General features: G+C 42.0%; 1 protein-coding gene across 1 annotated transcript in view; it reads right to left on the minus strand.

Annotated features, from left to right (window-relative positions):
- LOC129088606 (receptor-type tyrosine-protein phosphatase N2-like) overlaps positions 1-27,429 on the minus strand; it is a 194,209-nt gene that overhangs the window by 31,785 nt on the left and 134,995 nt on the right. The window contains exons 13-16 of the mRNA XM_054595950.1: positions 22,148-22,360; positions 12,189-12,386; positions 3,607-3,754; positions 703-776 (exon numbers count right to left, since the gene is read on the minus strand). Of these exons, the coding sequence (XP_054451925.1) occupies positions 703-776; positions 3,607-3,754; positions 12,189-12,386; positions 22,148-22,360 (633 nt within the window). The remainder of the gene's footprint in view (positions 1-702; positions 777-3,606; positions 3,755-12,188; positions 12,387-22,147; positions 22,361-27,429) is intronic.

Raw genomic sequence — 27,429 nt, forward strand, 5'->3', positions numbered from 1 at the left:
CAACACACACACACACACACACACACACACACACACACACACACACACACACACACACACACACACACACACACACAAACACACACAAACACACACAAAGCTCCATCTTGGTGTGATGCCCAGATTTGAAATGCATAGTGTTTCTGCCGCTTTTAATGGAATACCACTGTATCTGCCTCGGGGGAAACGTAAACCTACTATTCCAACACTGGTTTCCAAATTGATACACTCGCTTACTGACTTCACGCGGCTCTTTCTTCCCCCGTCTCCTTCCTACGGGCTGTTTTTTCGCTGCTTAAATCTGCAAAGGCCTCTGCGAGTCAAGCGCGCCGTAACGGTAAACACAAAACTAGTGTCAAATTAGCATAACCCAAGGTCACAAACAATCATTTCCCACAGATCAATGTTTGGGGTTTTCACAAACGAGAAGCGAGGACGAGAGCGGCGCGCATGTCCTTTCCCACGCCTTCCCCGAGCGAATACTCGCCCGGGGTGTTTGCTGTGAAACAGTCATTAATATTCATGGCGCAGAACATACACAGTAGCGTTGGGCTGTCGCCGGAGCTAAGCAAGCGTTGCATCAAAATGTATGTTGTACGACGGTAGGCTGCCTTTGTTCCTGCGAAGCCCCCGTGGGGACTGTGGGATGCTGGCGTAGCGGCGGTGTGAAGCACAGAGTTGGAATGCAGAGGAGGTACTTACGATCGGGCTGGCATTGATGTAATCAGAGTTGCCTTGGCTGTTCTCCACCTTCAAGGTGATTCTGGAGTGATCATCTGGAACACAAGTGGGGGGGGGGGGATTCAGGGTATTCTGTTTTAGTAATGCAAGAGCTCAGCAGATATATTACACGCATTGTAATGAGATACTCTTATCTGTTCAGTATGCAGGACTCTCACCATTTAACACCAGAAGATAAGTAACCACCAAGTTGCTTGTTTGAGAACTGATGTTCTTTTATTTCCCTCGGAGAATTGATCAATTAATTCCTGACTTTCGCTGCCTTGAAGGAACCTCTAATACTTAAACGACAGGCAGTCATCCGGGTGGTTTACCAAAGGTGAGCCGAGCAAGGTTTAAGTTCTGAAAACTCTGGATCCATCTTTACAATCCCATGTTGTTTGGCCAAGCTTTCATTTTAAAGTGGTAATAGATAACCTTTCGACAGAGCGTGTCCAAGTGTTGGCGCCGCTGTTGCAAAGTCATCTGGATCGGATCTAACAGAATATAGAACGTTTCACAACTGCTTATTTTAGAAAAAGCCACCTCAATAAAATGTGTTCTTTGTTAAGATTATCAAACGAACAATTCATTATAGATGTTTGTTTCTGGCTGCTACTGTTAGCCAGCACAGCTAGCGCGAGCATATATGTTTGATCGTTTTGTCCCAGAAACATAGACATTTGTGTCTGGCTGGTCTTGGCCTCCATTCAGCTTCTTGTTTGTTTTCTGGCTGTTAGTGTTAGCAACACGGCTACTGATAGAAGCCTGGCTACTGTACGAAGCAAGAAACCATCGTAAAAATCTAAATTTGAACAAAATGCAGAGTAAAACACCCCAGTGTGCATTCGAGCCAGCATTTTCCTGGGAGATCGCAAACCGATGGCAGACAGAGTGCATAGTTAAATTCTGCCTAATAGGAAACCAATCTAGAAAAAAGCTTAAAACTTGTCTATTAACTATAACTGACAGGATTCAATTTAAAGTCCAACGAAGATCCAAAATTCTTCAAAAATACCAACTTTGTCAGGTGGAAATTTCGGAGAAATGTGTATAAAATGATTCACAATCCATCTTTCACTCAGTCTAAACCTTAATAAAGTTAAAATAAGAGTTTCAACGAGGTGAAACAAAATGTACTTTGACGATATCTCATAAGGGGAGAAAAGTGGGGGTTTTTTTTATATCTAAAGAAATGTAGACTACATTTAGGTAAATGTAAGCAAAACAATCGAAAGTTTGGGAGTATAATTGCATATGTAGCTGTTCACTGATGGGAGACGCAGAATGCATGGAGTGTACTTTAGTGTTTGATTTTAGCTTCAGGCCAATACATGCCCTACATCCTCCCTGGTCCACTGAAATTTGTGTGTGGTCATTCTTTCGTACATTTTTCAGCAGAACTCTCAAGTCTCCAGTGATAGTAGCAAAAGAGTTCAGATTTTTTTTGGGGAGAAGCCAGCGCTGCTTCAAATAGAAAGCACAATTTATTCCTGACAAACTGCTTTCCCTGCTGACAACCTGGATTTCATTAAGCCCGGACGGTGGAGAGAATGGAATAGCACTTTTTTAGATAGGCCATTTCCACAGGAGCTTAGAAATTTTAATCATTGATGAGGTCGGTGCAGGAGAGCTTTAATAGAAAACTAATTTACAAGCCTTCTGCTCACTGCATCTGCTCCAGGTTTCTGATAATGGAGCCAGGCTCTGAATATACGGGGAGTGTTGTCGAGAGGTGGTGGGAGTAATGCTGCCATGTTGGGCTGACATCAGGGCTGTATTTTGGTCCCACTCAGAAATTAGAGGTTGTCTGGCCTCCATGAATAAAGAGGAGACATTACTGTCTTTGCTTTTCATCTCTCTTTTCCTTCTTCATGTGGTAATCTTTAGTTTTGAACCAGGCGGCAACCTCTTCTGAAGAGTGAAGCCAATGTGGAAGTGTCTTAAACCTGCATTGTCTATAATGGCCATCAGGGGGCGACTCCTCTGGTTGCATAGAAGTCTATGAGAAAATGACTCTACTTCTCTCTTGATTTATTCCCTCAGTAAACATTGTAAACATGAGTTTATGGTCTCAATCTCTAGTTTCAAGTCTTCTTCAATACAGCATGATGTTCATTTAGTAAATGATGCTCCATTTAGAGTCAAACAGACCATAAAGCAGGGTATGCTTTAGGGGCGGGGCTACCTTGTAACAGACAGGTCGCTACCCTACTAGAGCCGTTAACGGCGTCTCTACTTCACCCCTCCGCCGTCCAATTACGGTAACTTACGTTTACTGGTAGCAAAAAAAAACAAGATGGCGACGGCCAAAACGCCGAACTTGAGGCTTCCAACTGGCAGTCCACAGACCAATGGGTGTAGTCATGATGACTACGTCCACTTCTTATATACCACATGGTCTAATTTTCAATAGTCCACTTAGTTGAGTTTTTGCAGATGTGTGAACCTTACTACTTGGGCAACAATTGAAATGCAGATCATGTGTTTTCTATTTAGTTGTCTATCGTTGCATCCATAGATAACCTGATGATTGTTCTAGCAACAACAATCTGGAGACTTGAAGGCCAGTACTGACATTTGTTTGCTAAATTTCCACCTTCTGTGGTAATTTTCATGATAAGAAAACCCCCCAAAAGCTTGTTGCTTCAGGTCTATAACAGCAATCAGAAGATGCAAGTCAATGCAATTAAAGTCCTGCCTGATATCAATGCCTCACGCAAGCAGCAGCCGTAGTAACGGTGGATACTGAAGCAGTAGTTCACTTACTCGATCACTTTCTGATTACTACCATCTAAATGCTAATGTGGGCTCGCCTACTAATCAAACCGAGAAACAGATAGTGCTAACAAATGAAAGAAAAAACAGGAAGAGTTCAGTGCTTACATGCAACGACAGCAGCGGAGCGGTTCTTCTTGGCGTTGCCATCCTTCAGGCCGACGGTGCAGGCGTTGGGTTCTGCCTGATAGGCACACAGCGCCTCCCACTCCTTCTCCAGGCGGTCCTTGTTCTTCATGTGATCCTCCATGTAGGACTGAAGGAGAGGAGGGAAAAAAAGAGAGGTGAGGAGGTGAGTCAAACAGAGCTGGAGGTACGGCAAAGGGTTGTACAGAGATTTCTACATCAGTTTCTCCACCAATATATATCTGTATACGTTCATTATAAAAGGTTCCTTTTATTTCCAATCATCTTTCTATTCATCCAAAACCGTCTTTATCTTCCTGAAGCACCAGATGGACAGGCTTTACCCCTTAAGGAATAGGGTTTCAGTTGGTTTGTCAATCACAATATTTGTTTGAATCTCAGAGGAGCACCAGATGGACGCGCAAAGAAAAATCGCCCAAACACATATCGTACCAGTGCTTTACTGTGGTTCCCAAACCCCCACTGATGTGAAAAAGAAGACAAAGATTAAACTGTTTTAACCTGTTTAAAGCAACAGATGGTAGGAGCTTACTGCAATACTTGACATTACAAATGTTGACCACAGACCATAAAATTGGCAAAGAAGCTCAAGATATCAAACCGTGATCCTCATAGATAATGCCATAGTTACTAGAATGTTAAATAAGATATGTAAATAAGCATTTATGAGTTCCCATATGCATGTTTTACTAATTTCAATATCCGTACAAAATACATCGTGTCATCTCATCTACTCGAGTTCTGTTTAAATGTTTCAACCTGACCATTACCTTCCATACAATGTTCTTAATTAATGAAGACTATGTGAGTTTGATTAAGCCTCTGCAAATGAGCTTGGCACATGAGACCATGCCCGTTGTTCTCACTGGTTAGCCATCATCTGATGGTGGCCGGAGTAACTTTGTTTTTAAAAGCACAGCCTTGAAAATCAGCGGCCTGTGTGCACGAAATATGGATCGTTTGTAATGGATGAGGGAACGAAATGAGCTGATGTGGTTCTTTAAATGGCTCCGGCGATGATTTATGATGGCAGTTACAAATGGGACTGATCATAATAAGAATTAGCTTCCCCCCCCAAAAAAGGCCTAATGGCTTTTTGCTAAAATGAGAGGAGTTTGTTAAAAATGGAGGATGGACGTCCGGCTGGTGGAATATAATGGAAAAGTGTCTTGATCCAATGCAGATATGTGATATTTATTGCAAATGTGCGCTTAACAAGCTTTGTTGTCCCTTTGTATATTTGCAAGCTTAACAGACTCAGCGACACACACACACACACACACACACACACACACACACACACACACACACACACACACACACACACACACACACACACACACACCTACATTACCAACAGTGGACTATCAAACTACTCCATCCAAGTGTGGACCTCTGTTTCCGGTCGTTTAAAAAAAATAAAAAAAATAAAATTAAAAAAAGAGCGTTGACTTTTAGGGTCTTTTCCAAGAATATTACAGCAAATGTGATTTTTTAAATTAGTTTGAAATAAATTGCCAAGAGGCTACACACGTTGGAGTCTATGGGATTTACACAAATACCAGCTTATCAAGACTCCCCACCTAAACCCCCCAAAAAGAGCCCATTACTCCAATTTTAGCTCCCCTTCATTTGCTCCTGCTGAATTTTAGAATTGATAACTTTAAAAGTCACTTTTTGGACTTTTGGACCCTAAATACATCTCAGATTTCCTGTCTGGTCCCAACCTGAGGTCCTCAAAAAATTCACTTGTATCTGTATACAAAGGCATTCTCTTAACTTTAATTTTATTAATTGTTTTAAATATTTAAAATGTATTTATTTTACTTGTTGTACTTATATATATATATATTGTTTCTTTCCTCAATGTTGTATTACTATTTATCTATTTTTTCTCAGATTTTTTTCCTTTTTCTATTCGTTCCAACCTTTGATTTGAAAGGTGCTGTACAAATAAGGTTTATTATTAGTGTTATTATTATTATTTGAGTACTTAGTTCTATCTACCACAGTGTGTGTTTGTTGCATAGAGACTTTTTTTAATCTCTTTCAAAATATCATAATTTAACTTTAATTTTATCAATATTTAAACACACACACACACACACACACACACACACACACACACACGCACACACACGCACACACGCACACACAAACAGTGTGTAACACCAGCCTTTCCTTGATGCAGTATCAGCTCTCCATTATATTTTTCTCCAGAGCTGCTAAAAGCAGAAATGATGTAACAGGAAGCCGCAAGCTGCGACCCTCCACCTGCACACAGATGCTTATCAACAGCAGGAGGTCTGAATCCCTCGAAAGAGACACACACACACACACACACACACACACACACACACACACACACACACACACACACACACACACACACCACGCACATACACACATCTAAAGCACTAATCCACACTAAAGGTTTTTCTAAAGGTTACATACACAAAAACAGAGTCCACCCACACACAAGCTCACACATATACGCTACTACAAAGACACACAAAAAGCAAACGCGTACGAACACACTCTCACAGTTCCATGTAAGTCACACAAAACACGCACAGAGAAACACCACAAGCACACACTCAAATACACACACACAAAGCAGCGACAGGGGCGCACACGCACGAAACACATACAATCAGTTCCATCACCTCTTATACATCTGTCTATCTATGAACACATGACCTGCAAACATTCAGATTCAAAGACACATAGACACATTGATGGACCTACACACAAACACACAATAGATGCGTTTGTGTGTAGGGCCCCTCCCCCCCCCCGAACACCACCACCACCCTTTACCCCCTACCCTCTCTCCCCCTCTCTAATGCCACAGTAATAGGGTTTTGTGGCTGTGTAAAGGGATTACTGCAATCCAATCAGGAGGTGCTGAGATCACCATGTGTCGACCAAACACTGAATAATCCCCTTACTGCGTGTTTGTGTGTGTGTGTGTGTGTGTGTGTGTGTGTGTGTGTGTGTGTGTGTGTGTGTGTGTGTGTGTGTGTGTGTGTGTGTGTGTGTGTGGAGGGGGGCTTACAGCTGCCAAAGGTGCTCGACAAAAAAAAGGCTTTGCAGTCAGCCATTGTGGCTTTGACGCACCACCTCTGAGCACCTGTAGGAAACAGTCGCATGAAAGCCGGGCGCCGCATTGGGAGGTGATGTAATGCGGCGGCCATTTTGGATCAATGGAAGTGGGACACTCAGCAGGGACAGGTGGTGGAAAGTAATCAAGAAAGTAAAGTTTAAGTACACTTTTAAAGGACCCGTACTTCAGCATTATCATCATTCTATACTCTGCTGTCAGAGGGTTTTGTTGTACTTTGAACTGCACCACAGTTTGTTTTACAGCTACAGTAGATTAAGATTTAACATGTTATCCTTAATCAATAAATATAATTCATCATTAATAAAGTAGCTAACTGTTTATGGAGCTTTTCATTGATCCCCTTCAATGCTGCTTAATTGTTAATGCACAAGTAATAATTATCCAATGATAATGTTTATGATGAAATTACTACTTTTATTTTGAAAACTAAGGCTAGAAAAGGATGTGTGTGTATTTTTCGTGGTGAAAAAAAAGAAAGTAAATCTTGACATTTATCAGCAAAGCGATATAAAACGAATGCAGCCAACAATTTGCAATAGTAAGCTGTATTTTTTGGAACTTTTTGTCCATATTTCAGATCCTTTTTACTGTGTCAATTCTGCACTACACTTCCCAGAAGTCACCTGTCTTGAACTACTTGCTTGGAACTTTCTGACAATTCACAGTTGGAGATTGTTCTTCTTGTCTCTGCTGATGTTCTTCCTTATATTCACTCCACATAACATCATTGTTTGATTGGATTTAGAATCAAGCTTCTTATTAACAATATTTTGTGGTAATATTTTATATATTAACATGTGAAAAATTTCAAACGTAAAACACCTAAAATGTCCACCGTTTTCCCGAAGAATTTCATTCCTGTAATAGCTCATCTGTGCTATTTTAGTCCTGTCAAAAAGCCTCCGCATCACTTAAGCTTGCACCAGATCAACGTCTTCCCATTTATGAATTCTACAACAAACACGTAATCAATCATCATCAATCAATCTTCCTCCGTCCACCACATCAGACGCTGCTGTTTTAGTTTTAACGATGACATCATCCTGATACACGAGTCTAACCTCTCTGCTTCCTCCTCCCCAGCTGACCACATTAAGAGTGATTTAACATCCATTTCCCGAAGCCCCCCTCCGCCTACAGCCATCGCCCTCCGACCTTTCAGCCCTGCAGATCACATCCCAGCTGGCCATAGTGGTGAGCTACGACCCCCGAAACCACCCCCTCCCCCCACAACCACCAACAAAAACTCCCAGCACGGTTAATCTGGACGGAGGCCCCCGCTGCAGCGTAATCTATAACACTTACTTGGCCGGCAACAAAAGACAAGATAATGCGCTTTATATATAGAGTCGACTAATCCTCTTAAGACACAAGCAAGAGAGGATGTAGGGGGAGGTGGTGGGGTGGTGGTGGGATGGTGGTGGTGGTGGGGGGGTGTTCTGAGTCCCAGTCACATGGGACCAAGTAATACATTAACTCAGATAAGATCGTGAAAGCTGTTTCTCCTCAAATTAAAAATCTGTGGGTGGATGAGGACATGCTCGGGGTTTTATGAGAGGCAATTCATTTTTTTTTGCTCATCAGCCGCCACGTTACTCCTTCCTTCCTTCCTTCCTTCCTTCCTTTCTTTCTTTCTTTCTTTCTTTCGCCCGTGTTTTTTATTAATCATTCTGCTGGAGGTTGCCTCACTCGAGTGCGTTGCAGGGTCGTTAGATGAAATATTTGCTTTTCCATCGTCTTGCTTTGTGATGGAATCGGTCTCTCGCTGTGACGGCGCTTAAAAAAAAAGAAATCCCTGCGCTCCGAGTCCCCCCCATCCCCACCCATCCCTCCCCAAACATGTCGACTGGGCTCCCGTTTTTTTGTTGCCGAGAAACTAAGCTCGGTCTCTAGTTGACATCGTGATGTGAATCTGAAATGAGCTCTCTTGTATGTGTGAATATTATTTTTTTTTGTGTGTAACTGTCAGCTCGAACTGCGAAAAAAACAACTAACAAATAGGCGTTGTTTGGAAATTACGGAAAGAAGAAATGACAGACAGGAAGAAAAGGAGATGGGAGGAGGAAGGATGGAGAAGTTCCAAGAGAAAGAGGGAAACTCATGAAAGAGAACAACGCAAAGAAACATGGAGAACTGGAAGTAGTAGGGTATAAAAAGTAATGGAAGAAATAAATTAAGCCATAAAGAAAGAGGAAAAGGAAGAAGTGGAAGATGATGACAAACAGTGCAGAAAATGAGCAACATGATGCAGGCAAAACTAATGAATGAAAGATGGAGGAGGGACGATGAGAGGATATTTGTGGCAAATCCGCAAAACGTTTAGTAAAGAGGACGGCTGGTGGGCGGTAAAAGACATAAAACTGCAATTTCCCAAATTGTCACTGACATGAAAAAGCCTCATACCTCCAATTTTAGTACTTTACCATATTTTAACTTCCTCCTGTGGGCTGAAAAACAATGTGACCTTTGGGCTTCTGAAAGGCTCAGCGGATATACAGAGTTAAAAAAAACAAACGCTTCATTTTATTTCCCCAGAGAAGCGGACATTTTGGAAAAGGATGGTTTCCTCTTGAGAATGGCATTATGTAACATTCCCTCGGCTGTCTAATGTCTCTATTGTGGGAGGACAAAGATGGTCTGGACTCAGTGTGTGTGTGTGTGTGTGTCAGTGTGTGCGTGTGCGTGTGCGTGTGTGTGTGTGGAGCTGTCCAAGGTGCTGAAACACACTTCCATCTCATAGTATGTGTTTCTGGATCACATTTCTCTTTCGTCACTTTCTCCTCCTCCACAGCCAAAAAGCTGCAACTCGAAAATGCAAAAAAAGAAAAAATAACTGCTAAGAGGTTCACAGCTCCCTCACATTAACTGAGAATCACACATTATCACTTTCCGCGTTGATGAGCATCCTGTGAGCGACAAACGGCTCCAGATTCCTCGCTGCTCGCACCAGTTTATCTCCTCGACGGGAAGAAAACACGCCGTTAAACACGCCGCCGACTTCCCATCAGCACAGCAGGAAACCTAAACACGTTAGGTTGTTCTTTATATACAGTATGTAAAACAAACTAAACACTGTGATAGACTCACTACACCATCACTGGATGCAGCGGAACATTTCCTCCATGTTCATTTGGATCACATGATTCTGTAATGATTTGGCCGTTTAATGCATCTACAGTCGGATGTGGATCTTCCCATTTCTCATATTGATCATAATCCCTTTTATAGCAAATCAAACACTAATCAGGCTCTAAGGCTTCTCACTTGCTTCCCCTCCCTGCATGCAAATATGACTTGCAGCACAGAAAAAAAAGTATAAGAGATGTAGGATAAGAATATAAAAAGTTTCTTGCGTGAGGCCCATTGCTTATGTTGAGTGCCTTTTAGAACTCTGAAGATGATTTGAGAGGATTTAAGTGGAATATCAGCATTCAAGGAGATACTCATCTCCATCACCTACACAAAATGTTATTACTCATCTCGGGGCCACATCAGACGTCCCCCCGTGATTACACAAATGCATGTAATCACCCTGACCAGAATGCGGCCCACACACTAAAACGAGCACTCAACGAAACATGAGCAACACTTCATTTTCATTCCTCTCGTCTCTCAAGCGACGCCGCCTCTGCTGAGACGTCCTCGTCTGTTCTGAAGACAAAGAAAAGAAGAAGAAAAAAAAAAAAAAAAAAAAGCTACTCGAGGAAGTTCAGACCTCGCCGTCCCCCAGAACTCCAATCTATTTTCATCCACGCGTGACCGCGGCGCATCAAAACGCTCCGCATGGCGTCCTGCTGGGAGTGCGTTTCCCCCCCGCCTCCTCCAAAAAAAGAAGAAAACACTTCAGCAGGTTGTGTGTAAAACAACAGAGCCTGCTCTCTCTGCGGAGGAACAAGGCGCTTGCAGAGGGAGTCGTTTTTGTTTTTTCCTGAACACAACTCTGGAGCTAAATCTCAGGGGTAATTAGTATCTTTGTGCCTATTGAACACATCAAAAAGCCCGCTCTGTCACATCTCGCCGCCAGCTTCATAATGCATGGAGAGGGGGGAGGTGGGGGGAGTGAGTGGGAGTCGGGATGAGGTTGCAGGTGCGCGGCGGTTGAAGTGAATCGCTTCATATCGCAATTACGGCGGGCGCTCTGCGAAATGCAACCGAGGTTCAGTAGAGATTTTCATCTGCAGGATAGCAGAGGGTACGAAGTCCGCCTATAGAAAACGTGTGGGTGTAATGAGATGTACAGACACGGGGAGACGGATGAGACAGGGAGTGAGATGAAAAATAGAAATGTGTCCTTGTGTAGGAGAGAGAAAAGAGTGCTACATGCAGAAATGTAGACGAGTTGGACACAAAGGAGAAGAGCACTGTGGGCTTTTAAAAGACATAAATGGTGATAAGGGGGAAAAAGAAGTAAGAGATGGGATGTCTTGGATGAAAAGGAAAAATAAAGGAAGCATGGAAAACCTGTGGTAGCTCTTTGGAAAGAGACAAACGACCACAAAGGGAAAAGATAAAACCGTAGGAATGTGAGGGCAAGAATATTACAGTGTTTATGTGATTTTTCTTCGAGCAGAGCTATCATTGGATCTGAAAAAAGTCTTACTTTGAAATATCTGTATATAAAAAAAGCACTTGTTATTGAAGGATGAACCAAAATTCTCTTCACTTAAATATTCAGTCTTTATGAATGCAAATTTCAGTTTGGGGATTACGGGGTTATTCATTTAATTTTCTGCTCTAACCACTTAGAATAGAGTGACGTTCATCCCACCAAATTATCTTTAAATGACTTAAATCAACAGAGAAGCTGCTGTAATGGCTCCTGGGAGCAGTTATCTTTATATTTTTCACAATGTTCAAAGAAAGATGTCGATTGAAGAGTTGCTGCATCCATCTCGTACTTGCAATTTAGCAATGTTTCAGCAATTTTTCATGGACTTTTCTGCCTTTTAGCAGGCAACTATTGCAGTCCCGATTGTAATCCTGCCTACTCCTGCTCTGATTGGCTTGTTTGTTTTTCCAACAGTGGAAATAAGCATCAATAAACTCAAAGCAAGACCTAAGAGTTCCTTGTTTTAGGTATTCACCAATGGAACCATCCTTCAGAATGTACTTCCCTTTCTATAGTATTCCATAAAGTCGGGGTAAGACTTTTAGTCAACCCTTTTGCAAACACTCTGGACGTGCAAAACAGGAAGTGGGCGGATTTGATTTACGTGTTAACGTCTACTGATTCAGTTAGCACAAAAAAAACACATTTGCAACCATTTAGTCATCTCCAGATCTTGTGTGAAACTGAAAGACGGTTCTCAATCCTTCTCAAAGTCTTTCAATGTAATCCATCAGTTCATCAAGTTTATTATTTAGACTCAGTGTACAGAAGCAGGATCTCAACAGAGCGACTCAACAGGAGACTCACCAGGATCATGTGACCGGTGGAGATGTCCATGTTGGAGTGGGCGGGCTCTTCGCTCCAGGAGGAGAGGCTGCTCCGCGCCGATGGGCTGACGGCTTGACCGCCATCGCTGAACTGAGACGAGACGCTGTTGATCCGGGAGGACATGGGCTCAGGGCGCTCGGACGGAGGTTTGACCGCCATGCGCTGCCGACAGAGCTCCTACAGGGGGGGGAGGAGGGGAAAGGTGAGTCGTTGATGTCACACAGTTGGGGATATGATATATAACTATTAGACATTTCTCAAAGAACTACATCATTCAAAGTACTTTAACATAATTGAACCAGGAATCAAATCCCTCACAGTCGACACTGTGGCCTTGCAATACCTTAAAACCTCCAAAATTAAACAGTTAAATTTGGCAGTGAGTGCAAGAAAAAGTATCAAACGCTTTTATATAGAGAGCTGATGGGTTGTAAGTATCAACAGTTGGGTCATCCAGGTCACATGGGCATCATCTGACAGCCATACTTGCAGGATTTGAGGTGTTATTTGGGGTAAAACCACCTGTGATAGGGGGTCAGGAAGGAATTGTCCCAACCTTTGTCAGGAAAACTGATGGAGAATGAAACATCTGCAACTAAAGGTTAGTTTGCCTTTTTTTGTCAAATCAGAGCCATGATAATCATGTTTGTCATCAAAGGCTGGGGAATTGTGTCTGGCATATAAATGTTCTTCTTTATTCATGATTATTATTAGCATTCCGGCTCTCTTATTGTACTAGAAAGCTCAAAGACTGAAGAACACAAAGTAAAATGGCCACTATTTGCTCAATGATGCCGACAACAGAAAAAGGGATTTCATATGTTTTGACCCTGATAATAAAAAGTTCTGTAAAGGCTCTATTATGCACATGTGTGTAATTCGATTACACAAGCTTAAGAGAAAAAAAGCAGATGGAATCTTGCAGACTGGTTGCAAACATCTGGGCTGGAATGGTGAGTATACAACATTTCTGCCACACGGAACCTAACCTCCAACTGCTGTTATACTGGCCAGCCTCCAGGATGTCAGCATGCACGCTCAGCAAGCTTTCCCAGGTTTTTTGGCAAAATATGCCAGTCAGTGTCTTAGCAGCAAGTACAATGTCTTCATTAAGCTTCCTGAGCAACTGTGATTTTCTGTCTGTTGGATACACGAACACAATGAAACAGTGACATCATCTCCAAATTTTCCAATGTTCTAAATGTAGAACTGCACATTTTTACTCAATCCTCATGTTGGAGAAGGACCGCAAAGCAAAATGAGACCGGAGCAACTTATCCAACAGAGTGATGAAGGGGACGTGAACGTATTTAACCAATTTCACGGCAATCCAACCAACAGTTGGTTGAGACATTTCACCGAACCAGCTGATGATCCAACACTGCCTTCCCAATTGGAAAAACTCCAAATGAAAGACCAAGTGTGAAGTTATAGATTGGGGATATGCACAAGTAAGTAGCCCCATCTCCTAAAAATCCCATTCCCATACAACAAGCTTTTGACCTTCATATGAAATCTGCTGGAGGGATTCATGGAGGAGGTTTGGGTGGAGGATGTTTTCACCAAAAATCATTTTGTTTCCTTAACATAACCAAGTAGTTTTGATTCATTTTCATTGTCATTTTCAGCCAAACCATTCTGTTTTTTTACTAAAACTAACCAAGTAATTGTTTTGCCTAAACCTAACAAGTAGTTTTGTAGTATTTACTGTTTTGTTTTAATCTTACAGTCATTGTAAACCAAACCATGATGTGTTTTTACTAAAACTAACCAAGTAGTTTTATGGCGTTTTCTGATTTGTTTTGTTTCAATTTACAACGTTAATCTCATGTTTCAAACCCTTTCAAACTGGGACTTTAATCCTGGGGAAAATATGTTTCTGTCCAAACAATATTAACAGAGCTGATTTGCTGTATTTCAGTTTAATTTTGCAGGAGACAGGTTTGACAATATACTTCCAACCAAACAATTCGTTCTAATTTGGGATAAGAATGTTTTTGCAAACAATGTTAACTAGGGACAGAACAGTAAATGTCACTTGTCACATCCTCTACATGTGCAACCATACACCAGTCTACAAGGGCACTGGGCTGAACCCTCCGTGGGTATCCGTGTTTCCTAATGAGAGCGATGCTGATGATTAACTAACGGGCCCGTTTGATTGACGGTGGAGGTAATGTGAGCAGGCCTTCATTAGTCCGTACCTGATCTGACTGATATCCTCGTAAGGTCGGCGCGCTGACACTGATCTATGAGCTCAGACACAGACTCATAAATGTGAGCAGATTATTAAAGTGGCTCAGTATCTGGCAGCTACAGGAAGCACTGAACCAGAGCTACATATATTCCGTTATTATGGATGTTTTAGTCCTCATATTTCTAAAATGTCCATGTTTGGTATTTGGTTAATTATTTAAGTCTTTAAATCAAGAATAATGGCAAACATTCACTGGTTCCAGCTTCAACTTTTGGGTTTTCTGGTCAGACGAGACAAGCAAAACGAGGTTTCACTGTGTAAAGAAATCGTGATGGTCATTTATCATTATCTGCCATTTAGAGACTAAACTGTTTTCCAATAATCAAACAAAATGATTAACATATGAATGAAGACGATCATTAGTTGCAGCCGAATATGTAATAAACTGTTCATGTTCCAAAAGGTTTTCAGCACTTTTGTCAACTTATAAGTGTCCAGTCGTTTAGTTTTCATTACAACATGAGAATCTTATCAGTTTCCCATCAGCAACAATATCAAAAATATCTGAAGTCATTACAAATACCAAACCAGCCAATTAAGAGTGTCCTGAAATGAGTTATTTAAAATCCGATCATGCCCAAATGTGTTTCTTTACCTCAACCCTCTGGTTACTGCAGAGACATCATGTCACTGTCATTTATTCAAACGTTGGACTAATAGTTGGAGGCTAAATGGATTTATCACGCTTAGTTTCCATGGTTACAGATCTGCAGAGTTTGTAAATCATCTTATATTGTAATACAATCATTTTGAGCAATATCATCATAATTAGTGTCATAATACTTCCTTATAAATAAAAATTCATGAAATAAAAAAGTATTTTTAGACGTTTTGTGATGTTCTTGCGAACATTTAATGCTATATTTTTTTAACTTTACTTGCTGAGAGCAAACAATGACTTATAATACACAATGACCTTGCAAAAAAGAAAAGAAAAAATATCATACTTGACCTTATAAGTAATTATAAAATGCTTTATAATGTGTTATGATTATTGTTTTAAATTATTAAGAATATATACAAGTGCTTATTTGTATCATTATGCAGTGCTATAAACAGATTATAACACATTACAAGTATGATTATAACCCAATATTCTGTATCATATTATTTATTCCTATAACAACATGCATAATACCTGGATGCAGGTATAATGAGGCTTTCCATTAGGACCTTGATTAACATAATTTGGAAAACTTGATAGTTCACTTTTCTATTTTAGAAATTTTCAAACCAAAACTTTAAAGGCTGTTACTCTTTTGAGATCTAGTCAGAACAGGAGGGAAACGCATCTGCAGCATCATTGAACATAGAACGCTCTCCCTTCAGCCTACTCTTGACAAAGAACATTAAGATGTCTCCATGGTTACAGTCAGCAGAGGAGCTTCCAGCGTCCCAGCGGTGGGTCAGGACTAACCGGTCATTTTGGGATCTTTAATAGAAGCCAAATATTGGCTCCATAAATTGCTCTAACCCCTCTGGCTGTTAAACACACCAGTTAGTCTTGCTTTCCCGTCATTACATCCTCAGCAACACTGAGCCCAATCAGCACAACGCACTGCATTGTGGGTGTTTTGTCTGGGAGCGAAAAACACATGATCAATAGCATTCATATTTCAGCGAGCCCACTCAGTGAACTTTGCCTGCCGTAGCAAATTCTTTTTATGATGTGATTAAAACCAATTCAAAATGGCCTCCCCCAGAGAGCCAATTAGAGGACAAGAAAAGGCAAAAATATTTGAAGGAATAATATAAACCGGGACAGGTTTAGAGTCTAAACAGAACAGATTTACAGCGCCTCCACGAGCTGCTTCCACACAAACACGAGTATCTTTATTTACAGTGTATTGATTTTTCGACCGCACATACTTCATCAGGTGGCGAGGCGCGTCAGGTGAAGCACCGTGGTTTATGGTCTGGATGAGATGCTGGTGTGCACTTTTCCAGCTTTGTCTCAATGTTGCCTTTTATTTCACAAAGTAGGTAAGACTCTCAAGGAGACTTGCAACATTTCCAGTCAGTCTTGTCTCTGGTAACTGTGGTGGTGTTTTTAGAAATGCCTATATTTTAAATTAGTTTCTACGTTAATACGTTTTTTTCAAAAGTTATTGTTGCAGTAGTGTGCAGAGACGGTTCTGTTGGTGCATTCAAGGACATCTAATAGTTCTGTCTCCTTCCAAAAAGTAAACATTCAAATGCAACAAATGAAAAAAAATATTCCAGGACATCGATATTAACTAATTTCTTTGTCTTCTGGATTCATTTTTCTAACGGCGTATAAACAAATAAAAATGTTTGGGGAGCATCCATTCTCGCAACTGCATTAACTTTGACAATAAAAGCAGATAAATGTTCACCGTGATGGATTACCAATCTCTAGAAAAGCTTCAAGTCCTTTCAAATTGATTTTTTTTTAAAAAAACAATTGAAATTGATGAAAACAAATGTCTGTCTGGAAGGTAGAGAAATCAATCTGACAATGTACGGCAGCATTGGAAAAACACTTGATTTTTTTGAAACGATTGTTAGAAGGTGACCCAATCACCTGGCCAAGTTCCTTGTATGTGTAACCTTCTTGGCAATAAAAACTGCTTCTGATTGGTATGCTACAGAGAAGCTTTTCATCTGACCAACTGATGTGTTAAACTACAATTAAGCTCTTGCTTGAGGCCACATCAATGCTGACTCATGGAAAGATTGTAATGGATGCACAGGAAGTTAAAAATGCTATTTATACTACAGCTACTGTGAAAGACAGAAACAGAAAATTCCCATTTCTCTTCCTCTTGGACAACCTACCAACATGACTTTTCTATATGTCCAGAAGATGCTCTTGTTAGATGGCCAGAAACAAACAAACCAAAAAAATCTTTCATACGATTGAAGGAAGTAAGAAATCAATGCGGCTTCGGCAGTCGATGTGTCCTTGGGCAAGACACTTAACCCCAAGTTGCTCCTGAAGGCTTGCCATCGGTGTGGACTGGATGTTGCATGAATGTTAGTTAGAGTCTGATGGTGGCACCTTGCATGGTAGCCTGTCATCAGTGTGTGAATGGGTGAATGATATGTGATATACTACTGATTATAAGTCGCTTTGGATAAAAGCGTCTGCTAAATGACTGTAATGTAATGTAATGTAATCAATGAACACCATTAAGGTACCAGAAAAGCGAGTGTCCATCTTGAAATCATTATAAAAAACAGACAATTGCGTTAATGAGTTTGTGTGATCAGTGTCCGGGCTGCATGTGTGCCTCTTCAACCCTTCCTGCATGAATAACGGTTAAAATAACCCCTCCCCCCTCTCATGGGCATCATGCCAGGGAACCCACTTGGCGCCACATGACCGTCTCGAATCATGCATCACCCTCGGGGGGCGGCGGCGGGCGTCTCGGTGACGGGAGGCGTGTGCCACCCCTAAAAGCGACCCCTTCTTTTATAAAAGCCTGCTAATGGGGGTGAGGACTGGGTACTGGGGGTCGGGGTGTGTCAGAGGGGCCCATCGGGACCAACGGAGGGGCCTCTGTTTACATGCACCCTCTGACCAAAACAAATGGAAGGGGCTTTTATCGGAGCGCTTTAGCTCTGTGCTTGAACAAACAAACAAATAAAAAGAAGGAAGGTGAAACAATATGGGGGAGTCGAGGAAGGGGGGGAGGAGACATGAGGGGACTGAATGACTGAAGAGAAGAGCCAATACTGATCACAATACGTCTGGACTACAACTGCTGAATGGATATATTGAAAACGACAAATATCAGAGTTCTGCAAAGAAAGGAGTTTAACCTGTAATGAATATAAATCTCACATAAAGAATAAAAGTCGTCAACTCTTTGCACTTGATTTTGTTTTCATTTCTAAATGTGTTGTCAGCAAAAAACAGTGAGTGGAATGCAAATTCACTGTTTCCATCATCCCCTTATTTAAATAAAAGCAATTGCTTTATAAATCAATGTCAAAGCTTTTGCTAGTAAATTTGAAAACTAAATTCTATCAAATACGAAAGTTAAACCAGAGCTAGCGTGTTTTACTCTCATGTTGAAGCTTTGCTATCTGCAAATCTTGATTTAGCATTAGCATGGACTCAAGGTGCTTCAAATTGAATGTCACTAAATGTGTGTAGTTCTAGTGCAGGTGAAAAGTCTAGCAGAACCTGTTATGTCATATGTAGGACCATAAAAACACCAATAACAACTCAGAATCATATCTGACGGATCAGAACTAAACTCCACATTGCACTGGGTTGAATTGGACTGAGTTTGATGTTTTTGAGGTACGAAGAAGCAGTACAATATTGATTAACTGTATGATATGTAATTCATGAAACAAAATTCTACCCACTTACTTACTGGACTGATTTTTGATGAAAAGTTCTTATCAGAAAACTGTTTTATTTGATCGAGAGCAGGAGAAGGACGACAGGAAATAAAAAAACTAAACAGAATTGACGCAGAAAGAGACGAGCGAAGGACAGTCAGGGAACGAGTTATATTGTTCGATTGTTTCATCTAAACTGAGTTATATTGGAAATGTGTTTTGCACTTTCTTTGGCAGCTTAAAGATGATGTTATCGTGTCTGTGAAGGTCCTTGAAATTAGATTTAGAGAGAAAACAGACACACTGTCTGTGAGGGGAAAAAAGACTTAAAAACATCTTCATTTGGTCTATTTAAAAAAATATGCAAATACGCTGAGATATCTCGTGTAGTTTCCAAAGCATTTCCCCATATTTAAAGAAATGTCATGGTGCAGGTGATGATATCTTTAAATAGGATAATATTGCTTCCAGATAATATCTCTTGATTTGTGAAAAGATCCGTGCAAAAAAAGTTCCACTGAAATCAAGCGCGACGATCTCGGTTTCTTCTACGTCGAAGGAAAAGAGAAAAAACTTTTTTGGGAGCGGATAAAAAGTTTGATTCAGATGCGAACGATAAGCCGAAGGCGGCGTCGTCGTCGTTGTAGACTCCCGTGTCGGCGGCGTCGTAGTCCAGGGACGGCTGACTGACTGACTGACGGGCGCCGTCCACCGCGTCCCCGCCCAACGCTCAGACGCCTCACGCACACGAGCTCCTCCGTCGACGCCCGTCAATCAATGTCTCCTTTGTCAGTGTCGGCCAATCCCATGTCGCCGTTTCACCGGGGCCGTTTGATTGACGGTGACGTGAATGGAAGCGTGTGTTTGTGTGTGCGTAAAAGTGTGCGAAGTGAGGCCGCAAACAAACGCACCAAGGGCGAGAATCATTAACATGCACTAGCAGGAGGAGGCCGAGCGTGTGCATGCGTATATGTGTGTGTTTGTGCACGTTTGTGTGTGTATGCTCGAGTGTGTGTGTGTGTTTGACAGCCAGTGTGAAGGAGACGCAGTAGTAAGGCCGTCAGGCAGCCTGCCGCTTCCTGTCTGCTTTAATTGCATGTAGCCCGGGAGACACACACACACACACACACACACACACAGAGACAGAATCCCCCCCCCCCAAGCAGCGCTGACAAAGAGACGAGGCTTACACGGCTAAGATGGGAGCTGAACACTGAGGCCTTTCACCGAGGACGACGGCGGCTCGCTGTCGAGACTCGATAAAAGACGACGGAGGAGAGAGAATCAACTGGAGGAGCTTTTTTAGGAGCTGAGTAAACCCTCCTCCAACATGAACGTTTTCTTCTTTTTTTTTTGTGTTAGCTATCGACCAGATGAATATTGCATAAACACAAGACGTGTGAATTTTAATTAGCGTTTTTCCAATTAGAGGCTTAAAGCGAATCTCGGAGGCAAGTAACCGTGAAGATAAGTTTCTCATGCTGGGGGAAAAAAAGCTAATATTTTAAGTAGACGGAGGAGGGTGGAGAGCTGAGATGTTAGCCTGTCATTGGATTTCTTCTCTTACTTCGAAACTAAATCATTATTAAAAAAGAAAATGACATAACCATCTCCTTCCTCATTGGAAAACAATAGATGAGTCTCTACAAGTCCCCCGGTGTTGAGGTAAACCTCTGACGCAGCAGCACAGTCTATTCCAGGAGTTAAAAAATCCCCGGAGGAGAGCATAAAATGTAAGCACTTAGGGGATGGGCCGGGCTCATTATAAAATCAATGCTCACAGGACCACTCTCATTTAAAAACATGGCGGGGGAAAGGTCAGGGGGAGAGAGAGAGAGAGAGAGAGAGAGAGAGAGAGAGAGAGACGAAAAAAAAATCTCCAATCCAATTCTTTGCTCAAAAAGCCACTTAATATTGGATTCTGTAAATTAAATTTCACACCCGGCTATTTGGGCCAAAGGATAATTACAGCGAGCAGAGAGAGGGGTGGGGGTGGGGGTGGGGGGGGGGAAACCTGTTGGATTGGTGATATCGCTTCATGTGTCAAACAACACATTATAGCAGGGGACACAGCATCAATGTAGTTATAACTATACCACATAGAAGCTGTTTTACATCACAGACACTCAAACAGTAAAAGGGTTTCGTTCATTTGAACCCGGCCACCAGTCCCAAAGTAAAAGCTTTTAGCCACCAGCTCTAGAAACGCTGTACGTGAGGTAAAGTAAGGCACTTTATTTTGAAGCATTTTTATAAAAGGGACTCAGCATTTTCAGTTCTACATAAATTCACAGCGAAAAAAGTTAATTTGTGACATTATTTGCATGATTTGCATGAAACAAACAAGTGGTCACAGTGAGATGATTAACTGAATAGAAAGGCAGAAAAAAACGTATTCATGATGTACTAAATCATGTTTCATTTTCTCTTATATTGGCTTTTTTACCCATTGTTCTAACACAAACCATGATCATTTTTCTAACCTTGACCAAGTTGCTGGGTTGCCCTAACCCATAGATATTAGAAACGTACAAAGTCACTGTGACATCACCCATTGGTTTGTGGACTACGATTTTAAAAGCTAGAGTTCGGCATTTATGCCATCATCGTCTTGTTTTTTTTGGAACCAGAAGTGAAAGAATAGTCTAAATAACACATTTTTATGCAGCCGAAAAGGACACAATTATCTTTCATGAACTGAAGAACTGTGAAAGGGTTAAAGTTCTAAGCGGAAAACACTGACAATTCCCAGTCCAGACAACGCCTTGGTAGTGACCTGTCAATCACAGTAGCTCCGCCCTAAAGCATCCCCTGCTTTATGGTCTGTTTGACTCTAAATGGAGCATCATTTACTAAATGAACATCATGCTGTATTGAAGAAGACTTGAAACTAGAGATTGAGACCATAAACTCATGTTTACAATGTTTACTGAGGGAATAAATCAAGAGAGAAGTAGAGTCATTTTCTCATAGACTTCTATACAACCAGAGGAGTCGCCCCCTGGTGGACAGGAGAGAGAATGCATGTAAAGGCACTTATTATTGACGTCACTTTTCCGAACCCGAGGTTGCCAACGGCCTAAACCTAAACAATTATTTCACAACGTTAACCACCTGCCATTGTGAGTTTCTGCAAGTGTGATAAGAAGCTGATATGAAACGTATTTATTAAATGTTTTTGGGTTTCAGAAATGTCGAAGTTCAATTCATCTCGTTGTTTGCAGAAACGTTACAATTCCAACATTTGTTTCTTGCGACTGGCTTGGTTTTATAACATCCCAATCCTGCATCCCTTATCACAGTTATAAAGAAACATATAATCTTTTCAATTCCAAATTCCAAATGCTGCTGTAGCACTTCCTACCTGGTAGGTGGTGGTAGCATCGCCGCCAGTATCTGTCCCCAGATTGGTGAGCTTCTCTTTGAGCTTGTGGTGTGAGCGGTGGCGGAGGCAGTAGACCACGGTGGAGGCCAGCAGCACGGCAACGATGCACAGGATGGACACCACGGTGAGGACCAGGAACTTGGTGGACTCCGCCTGGCTGTACTTGGTGGGGATCTGGTTGATCTGGCTTCCCTGTGGGCCACAAAAAGAACAGATAAAAAGGGTTAATAATAGGATCCTATTATTACTAATATCCGAGGTAAGTGGCTCCCTGTGAAGCTCAACAGGCAGAGCGTGGTCCTCTCATCTCAGAGTTTTGATCCATCCAGCATGCTAAAAGTGTTTGTGATGGCAGGAGGTGGAATAAGCTGCAGAAGAGTAAAAATATGTGCCTCAAAGTATGCACACTTCTATTCCAGCCCCAAAAACTACGACAGGTGATTTCACTAACCAATCAGAGAAGAAGAACTAATCTGCAAAATCATCCTCTGGAGTGCTTGATTGGAACATCCCATGATTAAAGCATCCACCAAACGCTCCAAAAAACAGGACACCTAAATCCTTCATTTGACAAAAAGATCCATCCCAACCCCTTTAAAATTGTCTTTGCATCTAATGATCAACAAAAAAACATTTGATTCTACACCAGAAGATGAATGTGTAAATCACATGGTTTCTTTTATTTCCCCTTTTTTTGGGGGGGGAAACGACATAAATATGCATATCACCGCGCTCGACGAAAACTATAATCACAAGCGTTTGTTCCGCCATCTGTGCCCAGGAGTGCACAGAATGCATAAACTCCTGTTAAGCAAAGCATTCTGCTCAACACACCGTTTGCTATATTTGGAGGATTTTTTTCTTTTTTCCACCATTGTGAGTGGAGGCGACAGAGTTTTTTGTTTTTTTTGCCGTCTTGAGCAGGTTCTGCACTTTAAACGTGAGAACCACCAATCCTTCTGCAAACAACTGGAGATGAAAGATTTCTTTTCACACGGCCCGCTGCTTCAGATCACACAATGGACGCACACTTTACCATCTTTTTTTTGCTTCTGGAGAGCGTGAAAAAACCACCACGGCGATAATTTGAGCTGACTACTAAGAGTTAACAAAAGGCACCATCATTTCTCCCGTTATTACACTCTGCGTAATGATCTTGACAACAAAAAAAAACAGGCAAGAACCAAAAGAAAAGAGCTACAAATTGCAATGCCAATGCTCAGGCCTACAATTCCTCCTGAGCAGAAGTATCAAAAGAAATCAATAGCTAAAAAAAATAAAAAAGCTTTTTCTTGAGTCTGCTTTATCTCTGCAGCACAGTAAAAAATAAATCACTCCTTTTTTTTGCCTCAATAGCTTGCTCTGATTGTCATTTTCATGCTGCACATTTAGATGTTTGGTGTTATGTGTGTTCCAGAGAGAAGTGTTGAGGAAAGGTGCTCAGAGTGAAGCAAAAACAAAACCCCCTGTCCGTCGGTGGTGGAGGTCACAGGGATTAGGCGAGGTGAGTTAATGGAAAGGAGGCGTTGAAAGCAGTAGGGAGAGGCATGCCTTGTTGAATCCCTCCTTCCCTCCTGAAACCCTGGGAGGTGGAGGAAAAAGGGCCGCTCCACCCTGCACACGGGATTTGTCCTGGAATTCTTGTGAGTTTTTTGTTTTTTTCGGGGAGTGACCCCCTTCCCTCCCCCATCGCCTCCATCCACCCCCCCCTTATGATTTCATTCATTGCCGCCTCCGCATTCAGCACCTGATAAAGAGTGCCCGCAGAAGGACCCACAATGGGGGACACAACAGTTGTCCCGATGCTTTGTGGGGCGTCCCAATTTGCTCGGGGGAGCCCTAAGCCGTACTGTAAAAGCTGCTCGCATAGTAATGTGACGGCGTTGAAAGGGAAGCAGTGGGCGTCTCCGAGCGTGGGCGCTGAGCTACAAACCGCTCTCTCGCTGCTATGGAAAAAATATATATTAAAAAAAATATTAAATAAAGTGAGAAATCTGGAGTACAGTTCATATAAAAGATTCATCTACTGGTAACTGCAAGTCAGTGCTGAATAAATCAGTTATAAACATAATGCAAGGCTGCTGTTTATGTTACATTTGTACGGCTGCAGGCATTAATATTGCATTCTGTCTTTTTCGCTGCTTGTATGTTTAATGTTTCTTTTTATTAATGCGCTCTTAATGTAAAAGATGGCAGCAGATATATCAGCCCTTAAAGAAGCATCATAAACAAAAGCAGCTGAGCAGTGTAGCCTGTACGTGGCGTTGGCTTGGCAGGGCCATTAATAATGCATTACTGCTGATTCCACATGCTTCCACTGCAATCATCTTTTGCAAAATGTGTTTTTTTTTTTATATATATATATATATATACACACACAATTTTATTTTTTTCTAATACCACGGAACAAATAACTTCATTTATCATTTTACTCCCAGAGCTATCTCGTTGTTTTGTCAAATGAAGTTTCATGGGGAGGCACAGTAATGGCCCATAATTCAACGCTCTAACTGTAACAGCTCAGTCATCTTTCACCGGACAGATGCCGGCGTTTCCCAAAAGCCTCACACACACACACACACACACACACACACACACACACACACACACACACACACACACACACACACAAACACACACACACACAGATGCACACACTCTGATTCCACCGCCCCCCGGTCTCTTTATCATGGCTGCCTCGCACGTCCGTCTATTGATTCAAACAAATGTAGCCTGACCCCACCTGCTTAATCAAGTTTGGTTGCACAGTTGTTAGTAACAGTAGAGGGGGAGGAGGCGGAGTGGGTGAGAGATAGAGGGAGAGAGAGGGAGAGACTTGGGGGGTGTATGACTTGTTAGATTGCAGCTATGAGAAACGAGCAGCCGTTGTGCTTGGCGTCGCGTGGAGGCAGATGTAGCAGAAGTGTGCAATGATTGAAAATCAAATGTTTGGGAGGCGGGACATTAACACACACGAGCCAATCCGTGCCGCTCGTTTCACCGCGACGAGGACCGCGTTACCTTTTTCAGTAACGCAGCAAAGTGACGGACACCTATGTGTGTGCGTGAGGATATTTGTTCTCCGGCAGTGAGCATCACCTGTTTCTGAAAAAACAGGAGCTTCTGCAGCTCTGAGGCCTCCTCCTGACTCCTCCCTCCTGTGGTTTTAACACTTTCAATCAAATCACACGTTCAGGGCGGATGTCGAGAAAGAACTGCAGCTCAGCGGAGAGAAATGTAAGGACATTTTGACATTTGCGTTGCTGGTTTATTATAGGGTTTAAAAAGGAATCATCTTTTTGACTTTTGTGTTGATTTGGTGGCTATAAAGCAACACAGTCAGAATGAAATAGCGCTCAAGACTTCAACCATGAAGCTCAAATGTTTTTTTTTGTTACTTATTATTATTATTATGCGATGCAGGAAATAAAACAACACAGAAAATCCAGTTTGTTTCTGGAGGAGAATCAGACGTTTCCATCGAGTCTATCACAGAGAGCGAATGAAGCAAAATGAAAGGAAAAAAGATTGTCTCCCCCAGAGGGAAAAGGGGGAGAAAGCAGGGAGTTCCTTTCATGCCTCCACCTCTATTGTCCATCTGCCCCATGCAGAAGCGATTGTACTTGCAAATTTCCCATTTCACATTGGGCAAACGTGATTTGACATACAGTGAGTGCATACAGCAGCTCCTCCTGAGCTGAGGTTTTTTTTTTCTGCAAAGAAAAATGCATTAACAGAGCGTCAAGGATGCCGGCTGCTGGCTGCACACGCTGCTGGGTTCAGCCCTTTTTTTCAGCAAATATCAGACACACTCCCCACGGACAAGACAGGCGTCTCTGAACGAGAGGGAGGGGGGGGGAGAGAATAGAAACCCTCCAAAAAAGGGAGGGAAATTAAACGAAACAGGTTTTTTTTTTTTTTTTGTTAATTTCTCCTCTTTTTAATTCAGATTCGGCATAAAAAAAAAAAATCGTCTCCCCTTTGACCGGCGCCATCCACGCTTAGTGTGATTGTGCAGGATGCATTCTAATTTATCTACTTTATAATATTCTGATATTTTACTACAAAATAAAACGTCCCGTAAGTCAATAACGCAATAAGAATGAGGTGAAATCAGTGGCAGAAAAGAAGATAGTAATGTGTGCAGTCTTTTTTGGGTGTGTAATGGTTTTGGGATGGAGGTTTTGGTGGTGGAGGGGTTAGGTCTCCTGGTTGGTGTGTGTGTGTGTGTGTGTGTGTGTGTGTGTGTGTGTGTGTGTGTGTGTGTGTGTGTGTGTGTGTGTGTGTGTGTGTGTGTGTGTGCATGGAGGGGGTGTGGATTAGCCAGGCTCCCATAGACAAAAGGCAGATGGATTTGCACGGCTCTGGCTTATTCAGAACGGGTGAAAAAGGTCAGAGGGAGAGCGGCGGCCGGCTATTGTCTTCCTCCACGACGGCCGCTGCAGGAAACAAAGATCCGTCCCTCACCTCTGATTCATCCCCCGGCCTTTGGAAAAAAAAAGTTCAGCCGGGTTTTCTTTTTTTTTTTTTTTAACAAAACCTTTTAGCAAACAAGCACACACACACACACACACACACACACACACACACACACACACACACACACAGAAGTAAGTATGTGTATCTGTTTCTGATATGCAGAATCACAATTTGATACGCTCACACCAGCAGGTGCACACTTGTACACACACACACACACACACACACACACACACACACACTGAAACGCTGCACACTCATGTGCACGCTGCACCCGCACACACACACACTTTGTAAAAAAAACCAATTAAAATGCTATAAAACACCTCGTTTTCCTCACATATGGACTTTCATCAACAAATCTAAACAGAAAGATGATTCATTTCACTTTCTGTGCTTTTCCATCCCCACCATCATATCTTCACCAGTGACTTCATCTCTCAATGATCTCCCTCACTGCATACATATTAGGATGCTCTCCATCCACATCAAACAGCACAATGTGGTTAGAAGTTTGCACTCCGCAGCTGGAGGGAGAATGAAAGCAGCGGTGCCTCCCATTCCACTGAGCGTTGTTCCAGCGTTACGCTGAGCTGCAGCTGTGTGAAGCCCGTCGGCCGGGGCGCGCCGTCAATCAGTGTCTGAACTCCAACAGCGGGTTCACCTCAAACCTTTTGCACGGCTACCTGAGACTCATCAGTTTCCCTTAGAAAGCATTTCAGACCCCTCTAAACATATTATAATATGCAATATTTAAAAAACAGTGCGTAAAATGTGCATCC

The sequence above is a fragment of the Anoplopoma fimbria genome, chromosome 3 (genome assembly GCF_027596085.1).
Source record: "Anoplopoma fimbria isolate UVic2021 breed Golden Eagle Sablefish chromosome 3, Afim_UVic_2022, whole genome shotgun sequence".
Classification (NCBI taxonomy): domain Eukaryota; kingdom Metazoa; phylum Chordata; class Actinopteri; order Perciformes; family Anoplopomatidae; genus Anoplopoma; species Anoplopoma fimbria.